The sequence below is a fragment of the Urocitellus parryii genome, chromosome 8 (genome assembly GCF_045843805.1).
Source record: "Urocitellus parryii isolate mUroPar1 chromosome 8, mUroPar1.hap1, whole genome shotgun sequence".
Lineage (NCBI taxonomy): Eukaryota > Metazoa > Chordata > Mammalia > Rodentia > Sciuridae > Urocitellus > Urocitellus parryii.
The window spans coordinates 83,859,431-83,882,702 of NC_135538.1; the positions used below are offsets into that span (position 1 = coordinate 83,859,431).

At 38.1% G+C, this 23,272-nt stretch overlaps 1 protein-coding gene across 6 annotated transcripts in view; it reads right to left on the bottom strand.

Annotated features, from left to right (window-relative positions):
• Positions 1-7,439: 7,439 nt before the first annotated feature.
• Positions 7,440-23,272, bottom strand: part of Kcnq5 (potassium voltage-gated channel subfamily Q member 5) — a 535,459-nt gene continuing 519,626 nt past the window's right edge. For all 6 annotated transcript variants that reach the window (XM_026391338.2, XM_026391337.2, XM_026391336.2 and 3 more), the window contains 3 exons: positions 13,279-13,410; positions 11,118-11,244; positions 7,440-9,799 (listed from right to left, as the gene is read on the bottom strand). In XM_026391338.2, the coding sequence (XP_026247123.1) occupies positions 8,837-9,799; positions 11,118-11,244; positions 13,279-13,410 (1,222 nt within the window). In that variant the 3' untranslated portion in view covers positions 7,440-8,836. The remainder of the gene's footprint in view (positions 9,800-11,117; positions 11,245-13,278; positions 13,411-23,272) is intronic.

Below are 23,272 nucleotides of genomic sequence, written 5' to 3' on the forward strand. Positions count from 1 at the left end.
AATAGTCTCCCTTTTCCTTTAGAGTCTATAGCAAAGTCTGGGGGGTAATCAGTCTTCGTGATAAATGGGCAGAGTCTAGGTGTGGGTGTCATCTAAGGGGTGTGACAATTTTTTGCTGGGGATGGAGATCCGCCTCTGAGTTATTATTCAAGTAAGCCGCTCACAACAATCACTTGGCTGAAGGCCTCTGAATTTAAGAGTTTGGAAGTAGTTGAGCTGAATAAAAAGCCCAGAGCCAACAAGAAACTTTTGTTCTTTAACATATAGAGTGCCTTTTGCAGGCAGTGTGAGAAGCCAAAGGCACCTTGTGAATATAATGTTCCTGCTCTCAAATCATCTTGCCCTAGGATTTTTGAGGTGACACTGTGTTCTAATGAAGCTATGTATGAGCAGGAGAGAAATCTGAGCTGGAGACTCATGACTAGCTAAGATCATCTCATAGTTGAGGTCATGGGTGAGACCCCTGGGGAGAGCATGAGTGTGAGGAGGAAAGAGAAGACGCTGAAACGAAATCCACTGAATGCAGACGGTCACGAGCCAAAGATCAATAAAGAGCTTGGAGAAGTCAAAGATGAGCAAGCCAGAGACGTAGGGGACTCTGATATTGGTATTTGTCCAGTGGTCGCCTGACATACAGCTCCTGAAACACTGGAATCTCCAGAGTGAGGGTGTTTTATCTTTATTTTTATTTTTTTCAGTACTAGGGATTGAAACCAGGGGTACTCTATTACTAAGCTGAATCCCCAGCCCCTTTTATTTTTGAGACAGGGTCTCTCTAAATTGCTGAGACAATCTGCCTCAGACTCCTTAGTTGATGGGATTACAGGCCTGTGCCCAGTAGTGTTTTCTGTATACTAATAAGAAGATGAAGATAGGATTAGATAGTTTAGGGTGGGGACTGGTGGCAGAAAAGGAAAAGAGAGATTAGATGGTTGGAATTTTTAATTTCCCTTTCCATCCCCAGGGATGCTAATGGTTAAACTGATCACCAAAGACCAAGCATTCAATCAATCAATCACGTCTACATAATGTAATAAAGCTTCCATAAAAAGCCAAGGATTGGCTGGGCGTTGCAGCTCTGGAGGCTGAGGCAGGAAGATTGCAAGTTTAAAGCCAGTCTCAGGAAAAGCAAGGTGCTAAGCAACTCAGTGACACCTTGTCTCCAAGTAAAATACAGAATAGGGCTGGGGATGTGGCTCAGTGGTTGCATGCCTCTGAGTTCAATCCCTGTTTCGCCCCTCCCCACAAAACAAAAACAAAAACACCCACAACAATCGAGTTCTGGGAGATGGTGGAGAGCCAAGCATATGGAGATTCTTGGAAGAGTTTTCTTACCTTGCCACATAACCTGGTCCTATGAATCTCTTCTTCTGCATTCTTTGTAATATTCACTAAAATAAACTGGCAACTGCATTCTTTGGAATGTCCACTAAAATAAATTAGCTAATGTAAATAAATTGTTTCTTTGACTTTTGTGAATTAGTGAAACCTAAGGACAGGGTAGCAGGAATTCCAGTCTATAGCAGGTGTAAGTTTTAACCTATGGCACTATTACTTGTGATGAGCGTCTGAAGCGGGGGCAGTCCTGTGGAACTGAGCTGTCAGCTTATGGGATCTGATGCTATCTCCAGGAGTTCTACTAAGTAGAACTGGAAGAGGCTCAGCTGGTGTCCGCTGCAGAATGGATTGATTGGTTGTTGGTGGGGAGAAATAGGAGCCTTCTGTGTGAATCGTTGAGTGAGAGAACAGAAAAACATTCCCCCCCCCCTTTATATTTAGAGACAAACTTTCATTCAGAAAGATGAGAGTGTTTTAAGATAAAGAGTAGTTGTGAATTGTGCTGCTTTTTTTTTTTTTTTTTTTTTTTTTTGCACTACTGGGAGTTGAACCTAGCGCCCCGCACATGGTAGGAAAGTGTTCTACCTCTGAGCTACATCTCCAGCTCTTGTTATGGTGTCAACTACTATAGAAAGACCTCAAAGGGTGAATGTCTATTGAATCAACTTGTAGAAGATCGTGGATGAATTCATAAAGCAGTTTTTCTGTGGTGAAGGGTGGGGATGAGTCTGCCTGCCATGTTTAGTATATGGATGCTGTGGAAATGAAAGTTCCTTCTATCATTTATTTTATAAGCACAGTCACACATACCTTCATGATGGGATTTTTTTTTTTTTTGGTACTGGGGTTTGAACCCAGGGGTACTCTACCACTGAGCTACATCCCAGTCCTTTTTATTTTCTATTTTGAGACAAGGTCTCACTAAGTTCCCAGGTTGGCCTTGAACTTGCAATTCTTCTGTCTCAGGCTCCTGAGTTGTTGGGATTATGGGCATGTGCTACCACACCTGGAATGATGGCTTAAGTTTTAAGAAATGGCTGTCGGGTAATTTCATCATGCAAACATCACAGGATGTATTTAGGTCAGTCATTCAATGTGGCCTTTTGATGCAACCAAGAACCATGGTAAACAGAACATATTTGAGGCTGCTGCATTATCATATATCAGTGTTCTATAGTAAACATTTTTATAAATAGAAGTATACTCCAAAATAATAATAAAAGTTTAATATAGTAAATACAGAATTAGTCATGTAGTTGTTTATTATCATTCTCAAATGTTATGTACTATTCCTCATTGTATGCTCTATACGTTTGTACCATTGGCAGTGCATTAGGTTTGTCTATACTGGCATCACCATGAACATGCATTCATTGAGCTACCACATTATCATGGTTATGATGTCAATTGGTGATAGGAATTTTTCAGCTGCATTTAAATATTATGGGTCCACTGTGGTATATGTGGTTCGTCATCAACTGAAATGCTGTTGCTAGTTACAGAGCTGTGTGAAGATGAGGTATAGAGTACAATGAAGTGGAAGGGAGGAGACTGGAAAGTTGCTGGTAACCAGAGGCTAAGCATATGAGGGGAAAGAGCGAGAGCTAGATGCTGCAGCAATGGGAATGGGAAAGGCTAATGGGACAACCATGGTCTTGGGAACCCAAGAGCAGAAATAGTCTCTTCTAAAGGCAAAGAGTTCCCATCCTGGAGTAGTGATGGAGGCCTCCCCTGCCACCCAGCAGTGGGATGTCTGGAAACAGGAGAGGGCATCAGAGCATTACCCTGAGGGTTCAGGTGAGGAGTTCCATTGGTTTCCCCAAAGCATCTCTGCTTTTGGAGTCTATGTGGCATGCCATTCTCATGACGTATGTTAGGGCAAGTGGCCCTGCCAGCTGCAGCAAGGAGAATGTGAGTGCCTAGTTATTTGGGAGTATAAGGATCTGCCGGGATTGGAAATCTTTGAAGCCAGTCATAACAAGGCAGGCAAAGAGAAAGAAGAAAAAGCTAGTATGCAAAGTCACTTAAAGTAAGAGAAAAAGCATAAAGGTGGAAATGTTTAAAAGGAGGCGTGAGTGCTCTTACCACATATGGGAGCCTTAGAACCCTGACATCTCTTCAAGAGCATATGTACTTCCAGTAGTCACCCAAAATTATGGCAGAACTGACATAAACCATGGGTGGGCAGAATAACATATTAAACCAATGTTCTTTTGGGTTTTTCTATTTATTTGAAAAGAAAAATTTTGTTACTTGACAGTTTTATGGTGCTGTGATTTCCAGGGCAGTACATATAATGTGTTTGAAAAACATCTGCTTTGAAATATAATAAAACCCTCAATAATATGGAATTAGGTTGGTGAGAGGGAGAAGTATTGTTATAGCTAATGAAAATTTAAATTTTTTTAAAGAAATAATTGTGTCTGATTATTGAGGCACTTGAAACCAGGCTAATAAAAATTGCCACTTTAAAGTCTAGAAACCTACATTTTTTTAAATCCATGGTTGGGGTAAAATATGTTTTGCTTTTAAGAGTTAGGGCTGGATGTTACTGTTTACAAAGTAGTTCTAAAAATGTTTGGAATCAGTTTGCATTTACAAGTTGGTCAAGAAAGCATGTTCTGTACACATTTTTATTTTCACTTGTCTAGAGGTTGATTGAACAGGCACACCTCTGATTTTTTTAGAGCCATAATGGGAAGCTCCTTCCTCCTTCAAGGTAGTAGTCCCTTGTTGTTCTTCCCCCTGTGTATAACACCAGTTAGGGCTTTCTGGCTTTGGATTCAGAGTTCCAATATCCTGGGACTTCTTGAGAATAATTCCACGGGAATTAGTCCTAGGCATCTAGCAGAAAGTTGTTAGCACAACAGAAATAACAGGGATATAGTCCCATTTGGAGCAGGAGCCTTCCCTGGTAAGACAGGGTTAGGAACTAAAAATAGTAGTTCTTAGTAACCAGAAATGGCAGAATTTGGGCACTCACCTGGTTTCCATTTCTTATCACTTGTTTAGCAAACCTTTTTATCACTCAGGTTAAATATGCCTAATCTGGCTGGCTGTGGTGGCACACAACTGCAATCCCAATAACCCAGAGAGTATCACAGGTCCTAGGCCAGCCTCAGCAACTTAGAGAGGTCTTAAGCAACTTGATGAGACCCTGTCTCAAAATAAAACATAAAAAGGACTGGGGGTGTGGCTCAGTGGTAAAACATCCCTGAGTTCAATACATAGCATTCCCCTCCCCTGCAAATTCCTGATCAGAAACCTTGAATCCAGAATATATCAAAACTTTTTGAGCACTTATATAAATTCCATATCATGAAACCTTGTTTTGTTATCAAAATTATTAAGAATATTTTGTAAAAAGCTGGGGATATAGCTCAATGGTAGAATGCTTCAATGCTTGCCTAGAATTTGCAAGGCCCTTGGTTTGATCTTCAGTACAAAAAAAAAAAAAAAGAATTTGTATAAAACTATCTTCAGGCTTTACATATAAGGTATATATAAAACATAAATGAATTTCATGTTCTGATTTGGATCTCATCCTGAAGACATATCATTATGTATATACAAATATTCCAAAATCTGAGAAAATTCAAAATCCAAAGTACTTCTGGTCTCACACATCTTAGACAAGGGATACTCAACTTGTAATTAACATAAAGCTTACATGATCTATGGCAAATGAATTTTTCTTATAATACTCTAAAGAGCACATGAAAGTCTCCTCCATTTTCAAATTACCAAAGATTTCTTTAGCAACATTACAAAAAGCTAATTTTTATATTTCAGTACCAAAACTGTAGTCAGTTTGGTTAACTTGGATCAATGAGATCAGAACCAACCAGTTAGTTCCAGATAAAATGTTTACACTAGCCATTTATAGATATCTTTTTAATGTTTTACTTTAAAACAAATAATCCCAGTAAAAGAGAGCAAAGGAAATTACATTTTAATGATAGCTTGAAATGGATACCATATTCCTGATTTATTTGTTTTCAGGAAACAGACAATTGCATTGTCGTACATGACTTTTAGAATTGCTCACTTAAATGCACATAATTATATTAAGTTTCTCTTACAAAAACACAACCATGTCATTTAAGGCAAAAAATATCAGCTTCTGGGGAGTTAAGTTAATATCTGCAATATTTCCTCAATGTGATTGAATGAAGTGATCCATCTATTTAGTCGCCCAGGTTTCTTCATTCTTTGCAGTTTGCTTTGCACATGGGTAGGAGACTTAATCACTTAGTGCCTGATTTCCTTCTCATTATTAGGCTTGTTTGACTTTCAAATTAAGAACTTTCGAAATCACTGAGTCAGTGGGAGGTGAGAAAGGCACCTTAGAATAAGAGATAAGGACTTAAAAACTGAGGAAAGTGTCTTACTTTAAACAAAACTTGCAATCTACAGGTATCAATTTAATTGAACAAAATGCAAACATTTAGATAAGACATAGCAAAAATTTTTAATTAACCTCATACATGGGATATTTGCAATTAATTATTAGCTTGATCAAGCCTACATGTTGAAGAAGGCGGACAAACCTGAACTGAGAAAGCTTGTGGCTACTCAGTACTCAGCAAAATTGTGCTTCAAGACACCATTTGGGATTGACCAATGGGGTTTTGCTAAGTGTAAATGGGAGACCCCTCTCATTTCCATAGAGTGACACAACAGACAATCTACAGTTTTCACATTATACAACTATCTTAACATCCAAGAGATTTTTTCTTTGTGCGAGAGTAAGATAGACAAAATGGTCATGGCTTCGATGCATAAAAGTTTTCCACAATATAATTTATCACATTTTGCTATGATTAAGACCTCAGTGATGTGTTTAGGCATTGTTTCTGAATCTCCAGTCTTCAGCAATGCTGGATCAACTGTTCTGTGTTTGAGGCCTAAGAAGGCCTAAGAAGGGGTCCCTGATACATTCAGAATTCCTGCTGCCAGTGGGGTTCAACCTGGGACAGAGTATGTCCAAGAATCAGTGCTACCTGAAAGGCGCTGCCTACCTCTTCTTCCTCTGCTAATATTTGGAGAGAACCTGCTGAGTACAGGGCAGGTGTCTGGCTTTAGGTCTGTGAATGGGTGTGTGTGTGGGCAATGTCCTTGGGAAGATATGTCAGAACTTCAGGTTGAGTAGAGACAAGGGTAGATGAAAATTTGCATTTAATAATTGACTAACATTCTATGTTTGGAAAATGAAAATAATAACCTTCAAAGCTTGACAAAATATTTTTAACTGGAGTGTAAAATTTAGATTCTATCTTCTGTGTATCTCCAGTAGCCAAGAAGGTTCTGAATGATACACTCCAAGGGATTGTATTAGGATCCAAGTGGGGTGAGAAGAGGAAGCTTTTACAATTTCAGTGTTTATCAAAAGGGACAAAAATTTTAAAAATGTTGAAAAGCATTTTTAGGTAGAGAGCAGAACTGGTTTCCTTGGGGATGGGTGCTGGGTAAGGCCTAGTGAAATTTCAAAGCAAAATAGTGGTAGGAATAAATAAGCAGTCCAGGAAGAAGAAAAGATAGTGATAGAGAAACTTCTGTTAGGGGTGACTTGGGAAGGATTGCTGGATTTCAGGGCCTCTTTTCTTTGAATGGCCAGTTGTTACTATTCCTGGTCATTTTCCCTGGCTGCTGGAAAAGTTTGCCTGGAGGCAGCTCAGAGGTTTGCCAAGGGAAAAACTCTTCCTTTTCTTTCTTGAGTTTAACTGATTTGAAATGTTCTTTTACCTCTCTTTGCCTCTGGCCCAGGTTCTGATCATCTGAGAGAGCTAGGTTTCTAAAAACCAGTCTGCATTTCTTTCTTTTTTTTTTTTTTTTTTTGTACTGGGAATTGAACCCAGAGGCACTTTACAATTGAGCCTCATCTCTACTTATTTTAATTTTTTTTTTTTTAATTTTGAGACAGGGTCTCACTAAGGTGCTTAGGGCCACACTAAATTGCTGAGGCTGACCTGGAACTTTCGACCCTCCTGCCTCAGCCTCTTGAGTTGCTGGGAATACCGTGCGCCACAGCACCTGGCCATTTTTCACTTTCTGCTAAATGCATTTTAAATTTCCTTTCCCTGATCTTTTTGCTGCACTGATATATTATTAAGTGTGGTGATTAGCGGACCCTGCAGTGCTATCTGGCTTCTTAATTGTGAATGTTTATACAAGGAAACCAAACTGGTAATTTCAGATTTGGGACAACATTCTCAGGGACAATACAAAGTGTTTACTACAGTATAAAAAGTGAAGGAACCTTTAGTTTTAGCCTTTCATATGCAAAAATGTAAGACATAATAGCAAAAGACATTCAGGGTATATTAAAAAATAAATAACTTGCAAAATTCTCTGTTTCTATATAAGAATAAGGGATGCTTAGGCAGTTGAATTCCCTAGCAATACTCATTATCCAAAAAATTGATTTCTTTTATTTTGGTTTGTTTCTCTCCTTCCCTCTCACTGCCTTTTAAGGGAGAAGTAATTTTCTGAACATTGTCTACTTCCTGGTGTTATTTCTGGCTTCTTTTTAAGCATTTTTTTTTCTCTTAGTTCCACTTAACTGTCCCCCTCCCCAGGGTCCTACCTGTGTGTTGGCTAAATGGCAATAGCTCCTCACACTTGCCCTTCACGTGGCCAGGATTGGCAAACCTGGGGTTGGTGCCATTGCAGAGATGCCCAGTCACACTGGCTATTCTACTCATCAGTGTTTCATGCATGTGTATAGAAGCTGACCACTCATATAGAGTTGAATCTGCCATCAGGGAATATGTTTCCATAAAGTCAAATATGTCAGATAGTGAGTCTATTTGCCCTGCTGGTCCTGAATTTCATTATTTGCAAATTTTCTAAATGAAAAACATTCTTGTCATAAAGAACAACATGAAAATGATGTGCAAAATTGCTTGCCACAGCGCTAAATCACCAAAAGCGTACAAACTGACACTCAAATTACATTAATAATAAAATGACTGAATAGAAATGGGTTGGCAAATATATCTTGAAATAAGCAGCCATTTCTGTTATTCCCAAATTCTGTTTTACTTGATACCTTGTTAGCAGCTATTGAGAGCCATTATGTTTAAATACACATTATGGCCTAATTTTGAAAATGTATTTCGTATTTAGTTACAAAGCAGAAATGCCTGAAATTTGAAAGTGTTTTCTTCCACAATTTCAAAGTACAGTGTTGAAACTTCTAAATCACCTAATCTTGACGTTTTCATATACCCCATAGCATTAGCAGTGTTTGGTTTCTGATGATTTTTAAACTCAAGGTACATTACTAAATGAGTGGGTTAATGTCGATGCACCTCGGAATTTCAGCCATCCCTAAACATGCATTTTCATGCAATTAAAAGATAACGGGCTTATAAACTGCCTTTCATGTTCTTCCTGATTCTTGCAATTTCAACTTTTTAGGAGGGCTTTCAAAAGAGTTCATGCAATGATATGTATGGCTAAAGGAACTGCTATGCCTAGAAAGAAAACAAAGAGCTTATTTCAGTTTGACATGAGGCAAGCTGAGGGCGTCTGTACTTTCTCCTGCCTTACAAATGCTCTGAGATGATCGGGATCTTCCAGTCCTTAGAGAGTCTGATGCAAAAGCAGCTTCCCTGGCTGGCTGCGGGGTGGCATCGAAAGTGTCTGTCTCTACCTCTTCGGGACCCACCTCTTCATCAGTTATAAACAATTTGGACTCCCTCCACTTGGGGTAAAAATCTTGGCTGCCTCTGGAGCCACTTGACTCACTCCCTGAAAGCTGTAAATTCAGTTCCTCTGTCGACCTAATCAGGTTTTGTACAGACAAAGATTTGCCCAAGTCCTTGGGCACCATGGGACGGACGGACAACAGAGTTTCTCCTCCCATGTCAAAGCTTTTCCGCAGGGAACGGTCCTTTGTCAGATTTGACTGTGCAACCTGAACATTTTCCTTGGAGGCAACAAGGCAGGTGGTGACGTCAGCAATGCTTTCCTGTAAGCCTGCGGGGTTTGGGTGCAGAGTCTCTGGCCTGGTCAGATGCTTGATGGCTGGGAGAGGAGGCGGGATCTGTAAAGTTGTTGGGGCTGCTGGCTTGGGTGCCGCATTTATTTGGTTTGCAATGTTGCTGGTGGCCGCCACTGCGGAGCCGTCACTTTGACTCATTGGCACCTGGGTTGCTTGACTGTGCATAGTAGGGCTAAGCGCATAGAAAGTCTGAGCGCTGAATTCGTTTGGCGTCAGAATGAACTGCAGGCCTCGCGAGATGTTGGCACTAGCTGATCTGGTTAGGCAGCCACTGTTCTGCGCAGAACTGGACAGGTCTTTGCTATCCACAGGGCTTTGATAATCAGATGTCTGTTCACATTCAAAAGATGGGATCTGGAATGAAGCCAAAGTGAGGGCTGAGGCAGAGCCTTTCCGGAGGACCTGTTGGTAGATGTCCAGCAGGCAGTCCAGCTTGGACTCAATGGACTGGACCTAAAAGGAGGGAAATGGTTACATATGAGGACGACCTGCTGTGAAGAATGAATCTCACTTCTGGAATTAAAATCACAGAGTGTGTCAATACAAAATAAATGAATAGAGTGTAAAGTGAAATGCAGTTTGGACTCAGTGAATGTAGCATCTGGCAGTGATGGGGCAGGGAAGGTTAAAAGGGGGGAGAGATACTTTGGCTTCCATATAATTTCCTTTGTCCAGCCCCCTCCACTTCCTTAAAATGGATGATTGGTGTTCTGAAAAGGTATATAAGCACTATAAAAATGTGACTTGAAGGTTCCCCAACCCAGTCAGATTGCCTTTCCCAGCCCCATTGATCCACTTTCTGGAACCTGACTGCATTTTAATAAGGAATTTATTCTATAGTGAAATTAAGACCGAAGTATCAATCCAGGTGAGTCTGAGTTTAAAAATAAAGGCACAAAAATGCTTCAGGATTAATACTTGGAGTATTTATGATTCTTTTGGGAGAACAATTTTATTTCTGGAATTTTTTTTTGGTTCTGGGGATTGAACCCAGGGCCTTATACATGTGAGGAAAGCACTCTACCAACTGAGCTATATCCCCAGCCCTGAAAAATTGTTTTTATATGAGAAGATTACACTCTGGGTTACCAAAAATTCAATGTGTTATCACAGGTTCTACCTTATTTTTAAAAAGAGTGACCTAAAGGCCAATAAAAATAACCAAAACACAAAGGACAAGTAGATCTTTGCTATTTTACTACTGAAAATCTATAGTTGCTTCATAAAATTTTATATTCTTTATATGGAAATCCAAAGAAATGTTTTGGAGAATACTGTCAATGTACTGAGGAAGTTTAACACCATTCATTCTTTATTTTGTTCATTAATTTTTTTCCCTTTATATATATAAATATATAAACTATATTTCCATATATGTGGAAAATATATATAAAATAATATATATATGTATTATTTAGAGAATATCTATCTATCTATATCCCTTGTGGAAAATATATATAAAATTATATATATATATATATTTTTTTTAAGAGAATATCTATCTATCTTTATCTATATCTATATCTATCTATCTATATCTATCTATCTATCTATCTATCTATCTATCTATCTATCTATCTATCTATCTATCTATCTATCCCTTATCCCTAGGTGTATACATTCTAGGAAAGTGCTTTACTACTAAGCAACCTCTTTTCCCTATTTTCATTCCTTTTAAATATGTCAATCATTACAAAAGATCCAATTGCCTGTAATCTATTTTGATAAAAAAAATCTGGCTTAGAAGTTAATTAGTGTGGTTGAGTTGTACCTGTTTTTCAACTTTGACCACCCGGCCGAGCATACTGAGGTCATCTGTGGTCTCGTGTTCTGCTGTTATTTTCTCTCGGCTCTTCTTATCTGATGTGATTTGCCCTTTTCCAAGAATTTGATCAACACTACCAGAGAAAGAGGATATCTGATTATTAACACTGAAGATGAAGATTGTCCTAGGCCAGAGTGAAGTGTTTTCAATAGAAGAATTAAATACAAGTATCTTTAATTCATGTAAGTTGAGTGTGTTGTAGTTGATATGCCTTTTTTCTTTCCTTTTTTTTGGTACTGGGGATTGAACCCAGGGGCCTTTACCACTGAGCCACATCCCCAGCCCTTCTTAATTTTTATTTGAGACAGAGTCTCACTAAGTTGCTTATAATCTCACTAAATTGATGAGGCTGGCCTGGAACTTGTGATCCTCCAGTCTCTGCCTCCTGAGCCACTGGGATTACAGGCATGTGCCACTGTGCCAGGCTGATGTGCTTATTTTCTTAACATGAGGTTACATATGAGATTAATTTTCTCAATATTCTGGTCCATGATGAAGTCACCTATGGGTAATTTTCTGGAGGCAAAACTGTTTTTAAACAAAGTAACTTGCTCATTTCTACCTTGGACCAGGCAGTTTCTTAATTCAACCACTTAAAAATATGAAAAAAATCATAACTATGATGATTTTGTATTATAGAACAGATTGTCCATTAAAGATTTATTGTATATCTGATATTGGATGATAAGCAGATAAGAAAGCAACAGTCTCTTTCTTTTAGAATTTGAATGAGAGAATATACATGAGGTAGAAATTCTAGATTAGTTCTACAAATTCTGTAGCAGTTCAACTTTGTAAAAATCATCAGATTGTTCTATTAAAGGACTTGTAAGATCATGGCTGCCTAGGCAGAGATTAGAATACAATGGGTTAAAGTAATTTTCAAGGAGACTTGATCAGTCTCCTTGAAATGGGAATCACTTTCCTCTTTTTGTGGAAAGTTTGTTTTAGAATTGAATTATCAGGGATATTGACTCAATTTTCCAGTTTGCTTTGCTTGCACAGAAACATAGGCAGTGACTTCTTTCTGTTATGATATCTAATGTATTACACTATAAGCTCTGCAAGAACTGAGTCATTATTTTATTAATCACTAAATGTCCAGCATGCCTGGCAAACATAATGGGCTCAATATTTATCTGCTGAATGAATGTGCAAGTTGTGATTTCTATAATAGATCAGCAGGCATTTTACTAAAGTTCTGGTATATGATTCACTCTAAGCTAAGGTGTTCTGTGGGGACGAAAAAACCATTTAATCTTAGGTCCTTGCACTTTAAGAGCTATTCAATCACAAATGTTGTTTTGTCTGAATATAAAGCAAGATTCTTTAAAAAACCTGATTGACTAAATATTTGGCTTGAAGATGCCACAATCAACCACATGTGGTTGGAATTAACATGTTGAACTCATCATTCATTTCAATCATTCAATAAGAGCTCACTGGAAGAAAAACATTTATCTATCACTGTACCTGAAGGCAACGAAGAAAAGGCCCTATCTAAGTGGACAGCCAGGGGGAGTACGCTTGCAACCAAATAACAGTACAGGGGTTGAGTCTCAACTCTCTGGTCTATCACACCAAAATTATGAGTGGGCCTTGGCTCTGTATTAGACTTTAGTGCTGCAAGAGGTCAGAGAAGAGAAAGATCTGTCTTCCTGGGCTAGATAGTTGGGTAAAGTTTAGTGAAGGAGAAAGATTAGCTTAATATTGATTGGTTTTGAAAATAACAAAGTGATTGCAACATCGGCAATAATTCATACATCAGCAACATTCATTGACTTTTATTGAACACTCAGTGCCAGGGCTATTACATATATGAGTTACATGCATTAAATTGTTCAATACTAAGAATCACCCCAGGAGGTAAGCACTATCATTCTCTCCATTTTTCAGATGAGGAGACTGAGATGGCAGGAGGCTTTTAGTGGCTGATTTACATCTATGTTAAAAGCAAAGTAAAATCTACATTAAAACAAAAGTCCAGTTGCCCACTAAAAATAAATTAGGAATATGGAATCCAGAGGTTTTGTCTGCTAAAGAGAAGTTGCTCCCAGATGGTTTTCATGCTTGTTCCTTTACAATGAATAACGTTTTTGTTGCTTACCGTGTTTGAAGGCTTTTAATTCTACATAGCATGTCCAGGTGACCAGCAGAATATTGTTCAATGACATCTTTTACATCATATGGGCGTAATGTTTCCTTAAATTTCCGTTTGGCCACATGAAATTTCATAATTCTGTATGAACAACATATTATGTATTAATTTTCATGACTTTGCTAAAAGAAGGGGCCAAAATAGTTTACTGAGAAATATAAGAAACACTGGAGGGTAAAAGTCATGCATTAAATTATTTTAAGCCCCTACAGAAATGACATATATAAGACTGAGATTACAGAGGACAATCTAAGAACATTTCTTGTCAGACACACCTTAAGAGTAGAAACAATACACTAAAAAAAAAAAAAGTATTGTCCATTGAAACCTCAGATTAAAACTATAGTTGAAATGCAAATGCACTCTTTCCCTGGGATCCCACAAGTCCAAGATGTAACACCTAGACTGTTCAAATGGACTTTTATATAACTACATGCATTTTTGGAACACAAATGTGTTTTGAAAACTCTTTTATTCTCCTGAAGCAATGTACACTGATGCATGGAAATTTGTGAATTTTTTTTCATAAATTATTTCTGCATTATATTGCTGGATTAGCTAAGTTATTTTATGTCAAACACAACATACTTAGCAACTAAGCTTGGTATCTAAGCTTTTAAGAAGCAGAGGCCTTTTTTAAAAAAAAAATAGTTTTCAGTTGTCAATGGATTTTTTTTTTAAATTTATGTATATGTGGTGCTGAGAATGGAACCCAGTGTCTTTCAGTTGCTAGGCAAGCTCTCTACCACTGAGCCACAACCCCAGCCCCAGAGGTCTTGTATTATAATGCCTCCCTCCCCTTACCAGGAGCCCCTGGTTTTGAAACAATATTTCATCAGTAACCTCCATGGTGCTAATGATAGCTAATCTGCTTAAGATAACCAGTTACTGCAATAACTTCATAAAATTCCTGATGAAAGCAAAGAAGCATTGTCAACTTAAGTTAGCCTATGCAGTCTTGTTGCAGGAAAATGTTATATATACCTATTGGTGTTGTTCAACTATTTAAAGACTCATACACTCCTATTATCAAATTCATGGTTACCAGGCTAAAATTTATTGTTCCTTGGTGAAAAGTGGAAAGTTGAGGAAGATTAGAGTTTAAAAAGAAAATATCCATTACCAATCCTAAGTGACAGCTTATTTCAACTAATCTAAATTGATTTATAAGTTAAAGAGCACAAACCCTACCTTGTATTGTTAACTTCAAGTTAATTATATCCCAACTATTGTCAAATCACTTATCTGTAATATTCTTACTCCCTCTCTTGACCATATTTTCTTCACCAATGTCTACTTCATTCAGGATAAGCTCTCCCCTGCCCCTGCACACACCCCAAACACAGTTAGACAGAATTATTCAGAGAAAGTAAAAGAAATCTGTTTTAATTTAACTTTTTGATATGTAGATTTGCTTATGAATTTGTTTGCCAATTTAGGTTCCATTGGGGCACAGTTTCTGGGGTTGGCAAAAACCTGTGAAAATTCTACCCAAGCAATTACTATGTAAATATGTTCCCCTACACCAAAGTGTCAATTAGTATAGGCAGAAGCCTATCTTTTATCCAACAGTCAGTGCATAATAAGTTAGTTTTTTTAAAAACTATCACTATTCCTATTGCAGCTGTTACCACGGCTATTCTTCAACGTTGTGTGTTTGGAGTTTAGTGTAGCTCTTGACATAGCAGGAGGAAGGACGGGAACCAATACAGAAAACATCCTCTATTCTGGATCATGTTACCAACAAACCTGGGAGAAGATCTAATTGAACAGTCCAGAATCCTTCTTTGCTATTTTCAAAGTGGCTATTTGTCCCTGGGTGAGCAAGAAAGAAACTCGTCTTCATACATCCCTAGGTGGTTTTATGGTTTTAGTTAGAACAGTGGACCCTCTGCCAAGTGAAGTGTGTTGCGTGTTTTATCTTCAGCTGTACTTGATAAGATATTCTTTTTTATCTTCTATATTTCAGGAAACTGAGATTCAAAGAATTTAAGTGACTTGCCCCTTTGCAACCAGCACAATGTAAAGCCAGGATCCGCCTCACACCCGTCTGGTTCTCCTGCCCACCTGACCTGGTTTCTCATGGCATCAACTCCGGAGAAGTAAGAAGGTGGCCTGGGACCTTCAGCAGTTCCTTCTTTCCCTCTGTGGCAGTGAAGGGACAAGTTTCAGCACAAATCAGCATGTTCCCACTGACTGGAGCTCAGGCAATGGTGGCATGTCTGTCCAGTGGCAAGAGTGAACCCCCACTCTTCCAAACTGAATTACCTTTTTTTCCCCCTAAAGAGGCTCACAGTTATTTCTTGGTCAGGTGTTGTGTGAGTTCTGTATGACAATGCATTTCAAAGTTGCATGTTGCTTTTCTCTTTTTTAAATATTAACATTATCATTGTTATTATTTTATTAGAGCTTATAGTTATACATAGTAGTTGGGTTCATCCTGACAAACTCAAACATGCATGGAGATTGATTTCACTTCATGATCCCCCACTCCATCCCTCCTATCTTCCCTACCCCCTCCCATTCTCTTTCTTCTACTTGACTTCCTTTTGTTCATCTATTAATTTGTTTGATTGATTCTTTACGTTATCCTATCTTTCCCTTCCCCTTTCCTTTCCTTTACTCTAGCTTCCACATGTGAGAGAAAACATTTGACCTTTGGGTTTCTGAGTTTAGCTTATGTCACTTAGCATGATATTAAAAATTATTATTTTAATTATACGAATTGATGGTGTACAATGTGATAATTTTATACATGTATACAGTATGTGATGGTCAAGTCAGGATAGTTAATATTTCTGTCTCCTTAAACATTTGAAGATATTTTTGATTAACATGTAATTACTAAACATATTTATGGTGTGCCTTGTGATATTTCAGTATATGTACTGAACGAATCATGGAGATTCATATTTATATTTTTTCATCATTGCTTTGTGATTGGAGCCTTTTAGATCCTCTCTTCTTATTCTTTGTAAAACATGTAATAGGTCATTGTAAACTTATCACCCCACTGTTCTGTAGACACATTACTTCTATCTACTTGTGTTTGGGTATCTGTTAGCCAACTTGCATATATGTACTCCTCTCCACCCTTCCCAGCCTCCAGTAGTCACTATTATACATCCTAATTGACTTAAGAAAAAAATATTCACATGTGAGGGAGAATGTGTGGTATCTGTCTTTCTGTGTCTAACTTATTTCACTTAGCATAATGTCCTCCAGTTCCGTTCATTTTGCTGCAAATGATGAGATATCATTCCTTTTTATGGTTAGATACTATTCCATTGTGTATATGTGTCTCATTTTCATTATCCATTCATCCATTAATGAGCATCTGGGTTGATTCTGTATCTTAGCTACTGAAAATAGTATAGCAACAAACATGGTGGCTCAGGTCTCTTTGCTATGCTGATATAATTTCCTTTGAATGATTGTACCTAGAAATGGGACAGCTGTATCATATAGTAGATCTATTATTAGTTTCTTGAGGAATGGTTCTCCTTAGCAGCTGTACTAATTTACATTCCCATCAACCTTATATGAGAATATGAGAGTTTCCTTTTCTTCACATCCTTACCAGCATTTATTATTTTTTGACTTTTTGATAATGGCCTTTCTAACTGGAGGGAAATGATATCTCACTGTGTTTTTTTGTTTGTTTGTTTAGTTTTGGTTGGTACAAGGATTGAACTCCACATCCGCAGTCCTATTTTATATTTTATTTAGACAGGATTTCACTGAATTGCTTGGCGCCTCACCATTGCTGAGGCTGGCTTTGAACTTGCAATCCTCCTGTCTAAGCTTCTTGAACCACTAGGATTACAGGCGTGGGCCACTGTACCTGGCTCATTGTGGTTTTAGACTTGCGTCTCCCTGAAGGCTAATGAAGTTGAGCATTTTTACATAAATTTGTTAACTATTTGAGTTTAATTTTTTGAGAACTGTCTACTTATATTTTTAAATTGGATGATTTGATTTTTGTTATTGAGTTTTATTCATTTATTTTTTCAATACTGGGGATTGAATTCAGGGGTGCTCTACCACTGAGCTACCTCCCCAGCTCTTTTTATTTTTTTATTTTTTATTTTTTTAAAGAGAGAGTGAGAGAGGAGAGAGAGAGAGAATTTTTTTTTAATATTTATTTATTTATTTATTTTTTTTAGTTCTCGGCGGACACAACATCTTTGTTGGTATGTGGTGCTGAGGATCGAACCCGGGCCGCACGCATGCCAGGCGAGCGCGCTACCGCTGAGCCACATCTCCAGCCCTCCCCAGCTCTTTTTAAATTTTATTTTGTGATAAGGTCTTGTCAGTCCCAGGCTGGCTTTGAACTTGCAATCCTTCTGCCTCAGCCTCCTGAGTAGCTGGGATTACTGGCATGTATCATCACACAGGGCTGGTATTATTTTTTTTTTCAATTTTATTTTATTTTTAAAATTTATTCTAATTTGTTATATATGACAGCAGAATGCATTTCAATTTATATTACATATATGTAGTGTTATTGAACTTTAAAGTTCCTAATGTATTTTGGATATATCTTACCCTTATGAGATGAAGTTTGCAAAATGCTTTTCTCTTTTTCTTTCAGAAGTACATTTGACAGACAATATTTCTCCCTCATTCATATTTTATATAGCCCTTAAATAATTTCACTTTTACTTAGACAACTTATTATTTATGTGCTAGCCACATTAATGAAAATCCATTTTATAGTTTTGATCAATATTTATCATTTTGATCAATATTAAAAAAGAAACTGATTACCATTTATGTTATTTCAGTATAGCCATATGATGATAGTTATGTAAAGTTGATTTAAAAATTCCTAAATAACTTACTATTTATTACATATCATACAATTCCTCAGGAGGTACTGCTTTGTCTTATGTGCTTTATTTACAGATTTTCATACTTTATGTACCAGAATGAAATGGTGAAAACTGGATTAATAACTATCATTTCAATTCTTTGGAAAAGAGTAATATATACAGTGATGGGCTGTAGTAGGCTGGTACTTACTCCTAAGAGCTGGTTCTTGAAATTGTTAGGAATTTTTATCGTTGTTAAATATAGCCAATATTAAAATTTAAATCTTATAAACTTACAGTCAAATACATTGTATTAAAAACAAAGACAATACATACTCAAAACTCACCATTTCCTAATTATTTTATTAATATTGCTCTTTTATGGTCCTGCATTGTTCCTTCCATCTTTGTATCACTGTGGTAGACATCCTACCTAATGATATAATGCTGCACATCTCTTTTCAATTCCAGGATTAGGGATAGCCCATTGGAAGCTTGAAACCAGTGATTGTAAAAGTATTTACATAAGTCCATCTTACTAAGGATTAAGCTTTCTAAGATGGAGATCAAATAGGTTTTCTTAGCTGGCTGTATTGTGGGTTGAAAACAAAAACTGAAAAGAGGTTTGAGGTAAAACCAGACTTGGTGCCATGGAGCAGTAGTCCCAGCTACTTGAGAGGCCTAGGTGGGAAAAGGAATAAGCCCAGGAATTTGAGACCAACCTGGACAATATAGTGAGATACTGTCTCAAAAAAAAAAAAAAAAAAAAAAGAGAAGTTTAAGATGAAAATTTTAACTCATAATTTTATGTTTTATGTTTGCAGAGGGAATGTTTAAAGACATAAATATTTTTTGAAATCAATAATTTATATAAAGAATGATGGCTCTGACATTTTACTTGTTATGTAAGGAACAACAAAGCATGTCCTAATCGTTTCCTGCATGCAAGGCAAGCACTCGACCATCTGACCTGTTATAGCCTTGGAATAAAAACTTCAAAATGTAAGTAAGACCATGTTGCCCCCTCCTAGGATCCTCTGTTGGGTTACATGACCTACTGGGTAAACATCAGATTCCTTAGCATACCCTCCAGGGATGTTCATGGAGTGGTGGTCTCTTGTCTACCTCTTTTACCTCCTCACCTTTCTCTTCCTCTTTGGAATATAGGTTTCAGTAAGTATTTGTAGGTCCACAAAAACACCATTCAATCAATTATCGATTTATTTACTGCTTCTTCTCTCTCTTTTTATTTATTTTTTTTGTGATGCTGGGGATTGAACCCAGTGCCTTGTGCACGCAAGGCAAACACTCTACCAACTGAGCTATCTCCCCAGCCCACTTCTTTTCTTTTTTGATTTTCTTGTCATCAAAGTGCTCATTCCTCAGGGTTCTCTCCTTGTATTCCACTTCAACTGCTAACTATTCCAGATTCAGCACAATCATAAGCTTTTTTTTTTTTTTTTTTTTTTTTGTGTGTGTGTGTGTGTGTGTGCGTGGTACTGGGGATTGAACCCAGGGTCTGTGTATGTGAGGCAAGAACTCCACCAACTGAACTATATCCCTATATCTTTCAATCATAAGCTTCTTTAGGAAGTCTTTTCCAGCTTCTCCCACTGGGGTAGATAGTCTTTCTTTGTGCCCTCAAGTGGACTATCATGTAGTTAAATATGTGGCAGTGTATTTCACCCACTGGCATTTATTAATGTCAGGAACTGTTTGTTTGCTTTGAAGGTACTGGGGATTGAAATCAAGGGTGCTTTCCCACAGAGCAACATCATAAGCCCTTTTTGTTTTTATTTTGAGACAGGGCCTCACTAAATTACTCAGGCTGGCCTCAAACTTGAGATCCTCCTGCCTCAGTCTCCCAGGCCACTGGAATTACAGGAGTGCATCACTGTGCCCTACTAGGGACTGTGTTTTTTATCCTAGCATCCTGCACAATCCCTGGCAAGTATTAGGAGTTCAGCAAATGCTAGCTGAAGAAATGAATGAGGATTTTCTATTGCATAGTTGTTTAAAGCTTTTGTTCTGCGATAAGGCAGTCTTTTGTAGAAATCTAAAAAGAATGTCTTAGGTTAGATTCAAGTTCTTCAGGCACGTTTCAGAAACAACATACCCTTTGACTCTCCTCCACAGGTACAAGAAGCTTCTTAAAATAAAACAAATGCTTAGATGTTTGAGAGCAGGAACATGCCTAGTGCAGAAAAATAATTTAAATAGAACTGCTTCTGAAAATCATGAAAATAATAATATTCTTTTCTCTTAGATTGCTACTATAATTAGGATCTCACAAAACAATTGAATCACAAACAATAAAATGTCATTATAAGGAAGTAAGGAGAAAGGCCAAAACAAGTTAAAGTTCAAGTAATGAACAAATGATATTGTAACCCAGTCAGTAGCAAATGTAAATAGAGAGCTTATATAAAGTCAGTATGGAATTAGGAAATGAACCAGTTTGGTTCCAGTGTTGAGCTCTTAATTATAATACTCATTATTGTCTTAAGAAACTTTATTGTATTAAGATGCTTTGAATATGCTAGGGTTCACATGTGGCTGGCACAAGCAGGTGCTTAATAAACCTTTGTGAAGTGAAAGGCCCGTACCATTGCAATAATTAGATGGTCTGTTGTAGAGCCATCAAGAGGCTAAGGAGTGACTGACACACTCATTGGCTTTTTTTTTTTTTTTTCACGAGGGTAAATAGCATCATCTGGTCAATAGAGAACAAAAAGCCAAACTCAGTACTGTCAAGTCTCTTTTGATGCTGTTGACAACTAAAAGGATAGGAAATCTAGAAAACCTATAAAACAAAATCGACATGCCCCTGTAGTACCACTAGAGGGTGGAAAAGATTCATCACAAACCCAAACTGTCAACTTGAAACTGAAGAACTCTGCTCATACAATTTTCTGAGTACGAAGAAATAACTAAAGTTAAACTCCGGGTAGAATATATCTATATATATACACAAACACATGTGCATTTCTAAGGAAATGTAGGTGCATTTGTTTTGCTGCCATGAGTTATAAAATCTTGCAAAAGTCTTGTTCCAGTCCTCTAAATCAGGGCAAAAACATTGCATATGAATATGCAGAGTTAAGAATGATGAGAAAACAGAAGCAGCAGTGACTGTTGCCACCACCAAACAGATGGATGGGTCCGGCCAGCAGCCAAACCATGTGCAGGGTGGAGAGGGCTCAGCCGACCGTGTACCGAAGAGGCAGTTTGATTGACTGTGAAGACAGCAGAACTTCCCAAGGTTGGCTGCTCATTGGGATCACCCAGGGAGCCTAGGTCTTACCTCCAGAAACTCTATTTGAATTAGTTCAGCATGTAGCCCAGAGATTTTTAAAATAAAAAAGCATCAAGATATGCAATCATTCAGTCAAGGTTAAGAACCACTGAGGAGGAGGTGGGTCTGGGGTGGTGGTGCAGGGTATTGGGGGTGGAAAGTCTCTGCTCCCATTCAAAGAATCGATCATGACTTTTCCAGTTTGCATAAATCTTCTAAGTCACACATGTCATACTGACGGGCCAAGTGTTAACGTGCCTTGATGCAAGGCCTCTAATCAGAACCCCAAAGCTTCCTGTTTTCCGCTTCCTTGATGAGGTCTGAAGTTTCATGCAAGCAGTGAAGAAGTTCTATTAATTTTTCAAAGGATTGTTGGAAAGGGAAGGGAGTGCCAAGGTGACTGATTCATACATTCTTTCAATGCATATTCATGAGCACCTACGCTGTTGTGCTGGGCACTGGGCTAGGCTGGGAGGAGCACCAGCTCTTCTAGGAGGGAGTGGGCAGAGTTGAGGAAGCCTCCCACATGATGTCAAGGAGTACTCAGTCCCACTGAGACAACAGTTGCTGCAACAATGAATTCTGATAGGATTTGAGGGCCTCATGTACCCAGAGCCTGGAGCAGTCCATGTGAGCTCCCTGTGGCTGCTTCTCCAAGTGATGACAACCGTGTATCTGATGAGCAGGACTTGGAAATCCATCCATCCATCCATTCATTCACTCATCCACCAAACATTTATTGAGTACCTACTCTGCACTAGCCTATGTGTTAGATGGCAGGGATACTTTGATGAAGAAATAAATCTTGGAGCACTTCCAGTCTAGTGTGGATGCAGGACTGTGGGAAGCACAGGTTACCATGGGAGTGCAGGAAAGGAAGATTTGGCCCGTACTGGCAGAGGTGGTAGGCAACCATTTATGGAAGAGTGAACTGTCTTTTACTAGCTCTTCATCCTCATCTCTGGGGATATTACTAAATTTTTCAAGGCTACAAAGTGGTCTTATGATGCCAGATCTTTTGTTTTGGGCTAGATGTGTGATTCCCCAGTCCCTCTCCTTGTTTTATGTTGGCTAATTGGGCTCATTTACTTTACCAATATGCATCCATATTCTTCTCCCACTTGCAAAACTCTATCTTCTGATTTCTGACTCTTCATGAGAAATACAGTGTCTAGCTCCCTTAAAACCAAGGGTACCAGGGTTCATTCTTTTTTTTTTTTTTTAAATAGTGTATCATACTCAATACAGATTTTTTTTTGAGAGAGAGAGAGAGAGAGAGAGGGAAAGAATTTTTTAATATTTATTTTTTAGTTTTTGGTGGACACAACATATGTGGTGCTGAGGATCGAACCCAGGCTGCACAAATGCCAGGCGAGCATGCTACCGCGTGAGCCACATCCCTAGCCTCCCAGGATTCATTCTTGAGATGATCTAGGGCCTTTCCATCACTGAATCTCCCCCATAAAATCTTTGTCAACTTTTAGAGATTAGTTCAGGGATATTGATCATAGAACAAATTCAGCAGACAACTAGGGCTACAGAACTGGCTAATTTGGGTTACTATTAAAGGCATGTGTATGACTTTTTAGAATGTATTAATGTTGTTTTCCTGTTGATATATGAACATAATTCAAAAATACAAATTTACAGTTGTGTACACAGTATTTAGATCCTGAAAACAAACTAAAGAATTATACACCCAAAAAAAAAAAAAAAGAATTATACACCCAAATCTGGGCACAGTGGTATATGCTGGTAATCCCAGCAACTCAGAAGGTTGAGGCAGGATGGCCAGTTTGAGGCCAACCTTGGCAACATAGGCCCTAAGTAACTT